At 34.5% G+C, this 6,605-nt stretch overlaps 1 protein-coding gene across 1 annotated transcript; it reads right to left on the bottom strand.

Moving 5' to 3' along the window:
• Positions 1–4,035: 4,035 nt before the first annotated feature.
• LOC132635163 (phospholipase A1-Ibeta2, chloroplastic-like) lies at positions 4,036–5,881 on the bottom strand. Its single transcript, XM_060351433.1, has one exon. The coding sequence runs from the start codon at positions 5,770–5,772 to the stop codon at positions 4,114–4,116; it is 1,659 nt and encodes a 552-aa protein (XP_060207416.1). The 5' UTR covers positions 5,773–5,881; the 3' UTR covers positions 4,036–4,113.
• Between the last annotated feature and the right edge of the window lie 724 nt (positions 5,882–6,605).

Below are 6,605 nucleotides of genomic sequence, written 5' to 3'. Positions count from 1 at the left end.
ATGGTAGTTTGGTACTTATGAAGTTAGGATTTTATGTTTTGTGGATATATATATATATATATATATATATATATATATATATATAAATGTATGTTAATGAAGTGTAAGTTTCTTTAGGTTTGTAGAATTTTACTTTAATAGCTTCTAAATAGAAGTATTGCCTTCTACGGCATACTTGTTCAGAAGTTTGTTCAGAACTTTGCCTATAACGACATACTCTACTACTTTGTAAATTGTACTTTTGCCTTCTTCGGCATACTTGTTATGAAATTGGTTCAGAACATTGCCGTTAACGGCATACTCTACTCTTTTGTAAATTGAGCTTTTGCCTCCTCCGGCATAAACACTTTTTGTTTTGCTGATGATAATGCAGTAACTGTTTTTAGTTAAAAAAAAAATGAAAACCTCCTCTACCTTCATCCAATTTAAATCAAATGCCTGCAACAGTTATTCCAATTAGAGGATTGACGCAACTGGACTAATTTATACTTCTACATAAACCAGAACTTTTGCCTTTTCCGGCATACTTGTTATGAAATTGGTTCAGAACATTGCCGTTAACAGCATACTCTACTCTTTTGTAAATTGAACTTTTGCCTCCTCCGGCATAAGCACTTTTTATTTTGCTGATGATAATGCAGTAACTGTTTTTGGTTAAAAAAAATTTAAAAAAAATTAAAACCTCCTCTAACTTCATCCAATTTAAATCAAATTCCTGCAACAGTTGTTCCAATTAGAGGATTGACGCAACTGCACTACTTTATACTTCTATATAAACCAGAACTTTTGTCTTCTCCGGCATACTTGTTATGAAATTGGTTCAGAACATTGCCGTTAACGGCATGCTCTACTCTTTTGTAAATTGAACTTTTGCCTCCTCCGGCATACTTGTTCTAAATTTGCACACAGTTTACCTTAATTCAAGTTTAAATCGATAAGCATTGCCTAATTTAAATTGAATTTACTATAATTACAATTTCAAGTAAATAAGCATTGTATACTAATTTAATTAAGGTATAAAGTAATTAAAATCAGAACAAAGCATTAAATCCAATCGATTCTATTTTGCTGATTAATTTTATCATGCGTAATGTTCAATCTGAGCTGTATGTCATCTGTTTCTTAATAATCAGGTCGTAGAAGATGATCTTTTTCAAATATTAACAATCTAAACTCAATAAAATCGTTAAATTGAGTTGAATTAAGATTTGTACCTTTTATTGATGTTGTAGCAGCAAAATCAATGGAGAAATCTGGCTTGAAACAACGATTTGAATAATTGAGAAATCTGGCTTGGGAACGAAGTTGGGCTGGGTTAACGATAGAAGGATTTGAGAATAACGATTTTTGTTGTGTTTTATATGTAACGGTTAGCGGTAGTAATGTCTTTTTACTATGTTAGTTTTGCTCGGAAGGGCAATAATTAAAGACCATCATTTTGAGGGGAAAAATCTAAAGACCAGCCCAAAAGAGGGGCATTCGCGCCACCTTTATTTGGGGTGGTCTTTAATTTTTGTCCTTCAAATTGGTGGTCTTTAATTTTTGGCCGCACGCCTAATACCCTGAGGTTCTGGATTCGAACTTCAGCTCAATTAAAAAAAAAAAAAAAAAATCGTCAGGCAGATGTTTGGATTCGCAAGGCGGAGTTAAGGCAGAATTTTGCAAAACTCTGCCTTAAATCAAAACTCTAACTTGTGAATTTTTTTAAATTTTTTTACTGAACGGGGTTCGAACCCGAAATCAAGGGATTTTTAGCGAAAGACAAAACTGAAAGACCACCAATTTGAGGGTCAAAAATTAAAGACCACCCCAGCGAAGGGTAATCCTGTAAACTTCCCGGGTCAATATCCCAAATATATTGGGGGATCTTCACTCTACAGGATTTATCTGTAATATGTCTCATTTAATTTCACTGGTTTATAATTTAGAGAATTATTAAAATACACGCATGGCCCTCGCATATCTTTTTTTTTTTTTGGCTCAGGCATGAACCCCGTAGTTCATTTGTTTATTTACTTGATACAACTCACTGTTGAAAATATATCTCACAATCATGTGGTTACTACATTTTCAAGATAATGATCTTTGGAGCAAGTACAACGACAGATTTTCTTTTCCCAGGTATTAATTGGTGAGTTTGTACATGCACGGTGTGATGCCAGATCTACAACTAGTTTCTTAGAGAATATACAATTTATTCAAGTTATGCTAATCAATACAATATTATATGACCTATTATTTTAGGATGAATTTATGGAAAAATGGGAGCATGAGGGAAAAAAAAAGAAGAGATCTTTATGAGAAAAAACGACTAAATGTTACTTGTTCAGAATATGAGTGTTAACTCTTTAATCTTTGGGGTGATTTTCACTTAATTATCTTTCTTTTTTTTGCTTAATGAAAAGTTAAACAATCGTAAACTATGTAAAAAAGTATATTATATAACAACTTTGCCAATTGGAAAATGTTTTAAAACATCGAGAGGATTATAGAGTACTACAAAATATCAAATAAAATGGACTAGAAGGCATAGGAAAGCTTCTGTAATTATTAAAAACGAAGGTGGCAAACATAATCACCAAATGTATAACAAAAATCCCATCGAAAATTAGATATTACAACGTGGCTAGTTTAGAATTAAATCTAAAAGACATTGAGCTCTGAGCAGGTTGAATATACGTTAGCTGGTACATGTTGAAGGTGACAACAACCAATTATTTGGATCTTATACATAAGTGCACAGAAAACTAGTTGGCATTGGTGCTTAATTAATCAATAAAGTGACAGTCAACCATATTATAGTTAAATTACTCTATATAAAATCGCGAGCACTAAATTATATGTCCCCTGATATTTACACTAAATTATATTATTCTATTGTGATTGAATATAAAATAAGGCTATAATATGTACTCTCTGTTTTAATTTATGTGAACCTACTATTATTTAGGGGAGTCTACGAGATGGTTCTTTGATCACATTTTTCTTACTTTTTTTAAAATGATTTGGATTATAAATTATCATGACTTATAATACTTTTATCTAATTTCTAAATATATAAATTTATTCTTACAAACTTGAAAATACATGTCAAAACTTAATTACGGTTAGAGGTATAAAGTTTGGCGTCCGCACTCCGAAAAGGTTCACATAAATTGAAACGAATGGAGTATTAATTAACTAGTATGATTTAGCGACAAACTGTATATGAGGATATGTGTCATGTATTAATTGGGTTGGTATAAATACAGCGTGCGAGTAAGTTTTTACCAATACGGAGTGTGGGTGCTCAAGGGGTAAATAATCTATTGTTGAGGGGGTAATGTACCAAATTCAGAAGATCTTTGGAAAATTTCCTCAAATCTTTTAGGTAATGATAGGAATTTTAAATAAGAGGGACACTGTCCCAGTCTAGGACCTTCTTGAATCTACCCCTATTACAAATTTCCAATCCTTTTTTTTTTCCTGAAAGATATTATTTTATCTGGCTCCCTGTGTTTGTTGTTCTCCCTTTTTATTTCCATTTTTTAATATTTTTCTTAATGTAATTTCAGAATTCTCAAAAATTTATATTCCTGAAAAGTATTATGCTATTCAACTTTCAGTACTGTCAATAATTTAAGTAAAATAGCTCTTCAAATTTTAAACTTTATGTGATGCTTTTCTATCAAAAAGGATTTTAAGCAATAAATTAATATTTTATGCCACCCTCATTAATATGGTAATGTGTAAATCAAATCAATATTTTGTAACTCTTATCTCAGGTGAAATAAATCTCCGTGTTAATGAGACAGAAAAGGTGTATGATATATTATCCGCCAAAATCGAATGGTTCCACACGTTTTCTGATAATACTCCATTATTTTTTCGATAATTCTCCATCATGTGTTGTTTTTTCTCTTTGCCAAGTGGGCAAAAGAACTATTGAATCTCTTCATTTCTTGCATTCTCTACTTTCAAAATGAACATTTTCTATAATTTTAGAACTTTCTAATAATTTCATCCAAAGAATAAAAGAGAAATGAGGAAAAATAATTACAAGTAGAAAACGTATACTTCTCATTACTTCTTAAATTTGTACAAGAAGCATACATCCTCCTCATTCCAACAATTTCAAGATGAAGGACTAGGCAAGACACTAGGACTAGGCAAGCAGCTAGGCCTAGGAAAACTAAATTCTCTATTAAGATTGAGACTACTCAAATCTTTTCCCTTACTAGTGTACAATTTCTTGATATTAGCACTCTGTTCATTTAACAACTTAGCAAGGCTCCGCTTAGCATTTGGTCTAAATGATTCATTAGATCCCAAGTAGCCATCAACCAAATGCAAATATGCTTCCAAGTCATGGCAACATGCAACATCTGCATCAGGTTTCAAAAATGGAGACTTTGTTGTGTCAACTCTTAATTCAGTGCCAACATGTGAATAAGCCCACGGCATGCTATTGTCAAGCAAGTTTAACACCCCCGCGGCTCCCGTTTCCCTTAATTTTTTGTCGATTGCTTCGCTCACGAACATGCCTGGAATTTTAGTGATCACGTCTTGCTTGTTCACGATTCGTAGAACTTTAACGTTTTTGGATTCTAGGCGATTCGCGAAACCTTTGTTGCCCACTCGAGGGCCACCAAAGGAAAAAACTGCAACCGGTGGTGCTTCTGGTACACATGTACTTATATCATCTGCTACTAATAGGGCCAATGCAGCGCCAAGACTATGCCCTGTTACTGTTATACTTAGGGACTCACCTTTATACATTTCAGTAAGTCTTTTTACTTCATTTACCACAGATTCAGCTAGGCTTGGGATTTTAGCCCCACCTGTTTTGTACAAGCTCAAAAAACCACATTCTACTTTTGGTTGTCCTTCGGTTGAATCATTTTCTCCTGGCATTTGAACGAGTAAGTCGCGGACATTTTCGCCCCACTCTAGACACGTGGCAGTCCCACGCAGCGCGATGACAATATCCCTCCTTCCCATCCGTTGGATCTCGGCTTTATCGTCGCATACCGCCACGTACCCTATCCAACTAGACCTCTGGGTCATCCACCCGAGGTCGGGCGCCACGTCATCCACCCACTTAGGCAGGCCAATGGATGACGTGGCGTACAGGCTCTTGGTCACCTTGTACGACCTGTCAGGTAACGACACGTTCCTCGCCACGTCAGGATTCTCCTCTGATGACGTGGCGGGGTCGGAGTGAAAACAATGGTAAGCAGCCTGAATAAACTCCCCGTACCGGACTAATTCTCGACGTAGATTTTCATCTAATGGATCAAGAAGACCTAACCAGTCTTTACAACCATGGTATTCCTTCCACCTACGACCAAGATTGTTCCTTGGAGAATACTCATCCATGGATTTATTTGATAACATTCTATGTAACCTAATTAAATGCCTTGGTGACATTTCTTCAGCTGCTTTCATTTCAGGCCAAATTCTAGACAAATTTAGCCCTTCCAATAAGTTCCTTCCCCTGTTTTCTTTCCCCTGTTTCTTCGGTTCTTGAATTACCGGCACCGATGGATCCGTTGGATGTGGCTGAGATGGCTTTTGTAGAAGCTTTTCAAGATTTGAAAGATGTTTTTTTGTCATATCTGTAGATGTTGGTGCTAATGGTGGTGATGCTATTGTTTTCAAACTTTGTGCATTTATACAAGTAGCTCTAGTTACAGGGTTTAATGGTGATGAATATCCATTGCACTTGAAACTGGCTCGACGTGTCTGAAAAAAATGAGCATTAGTCGCCTGAAGTGTTGCTGCCACCTGCATGATTTTTTTTAGAGAGAGAAAGTTGTGTGATTTAGAGAGAGAAAAAGTCAATGAGTTATGAGGAGAAGAAGGCTAAAGATGTTAGTTGGAACTACGATGGAAGGGTATCTGCTGAGAGGTATATATAGAGGATAATAATTCAAGAAATGGGGCTCAAGGGGTATAATTTTCGTTATATTTACGGGAAAACCATATAAGAATGATTGAGATGCGGCTAAGAGCCCGTTTGAATTGACTTGTAAATTGTTTATAAGCTGTTTTTAGTTTTTTTGAGTGTTTGGCTAACCAGCTTAAAGTCATTTTGTGCTTAAAATAAGCTAAAAAAATAATTGGGCTCATTTGATTTAGCTTATCTAAAGCAGCTTATAAGCTGAAAACAGCTTATAAGCTAAAAAAATAAGTTAGACTACCTCAATTTATTTATTTTAGCTTATAAACTACAATCAGCTTATAGGCATAAGCCCATTCAAACAGGCTCTAAGAGAGAGGGTAATTGTGTAAAGAAGTTAACTAATTGACTTCTCTGATTAGGAGCTTGAATTTAATGTCCTAAATGTCTGCTTACACGGTCACGTACACGATTAGACTAAAATGACCTTGAGGTTTACCGTTTGTTTGATTTTGACATTTAAATGTCAAATTTTGCCCTTAACTGTTGACTGTAGACTGCAATTTATTGTCGACTTTTCTTGTTCACGCTTCATAATCATCTCTTTGGTTTCGAAGAGAAATGATTTTTTAGTCCTTCATAATTTTTATTATTATTTTAATACGTTTTTATGAGATTTGTTTTTACATATAATAAATTTGAAAAAGACATATAAGAGATTTGA

Source organism: Lycium barbarum, chromosome 4 (genome assembly GCF_019175385.1).
Source record: "Lycium barbarum isolate Lr01 chromosome 4, ASM1917538v2, whole genome shotgun sequence".
In the NCBI taxonomy this organism is placed as follows: Eukaryota; Viridiplantae; Streptophyta; class Magnoliopsida; order Solanales; family Solanaceae; genus Lycium; species Lycium barbarum.
This window is presented reverse-complemented; position numbering and strand designations above follow the sequence as displayed.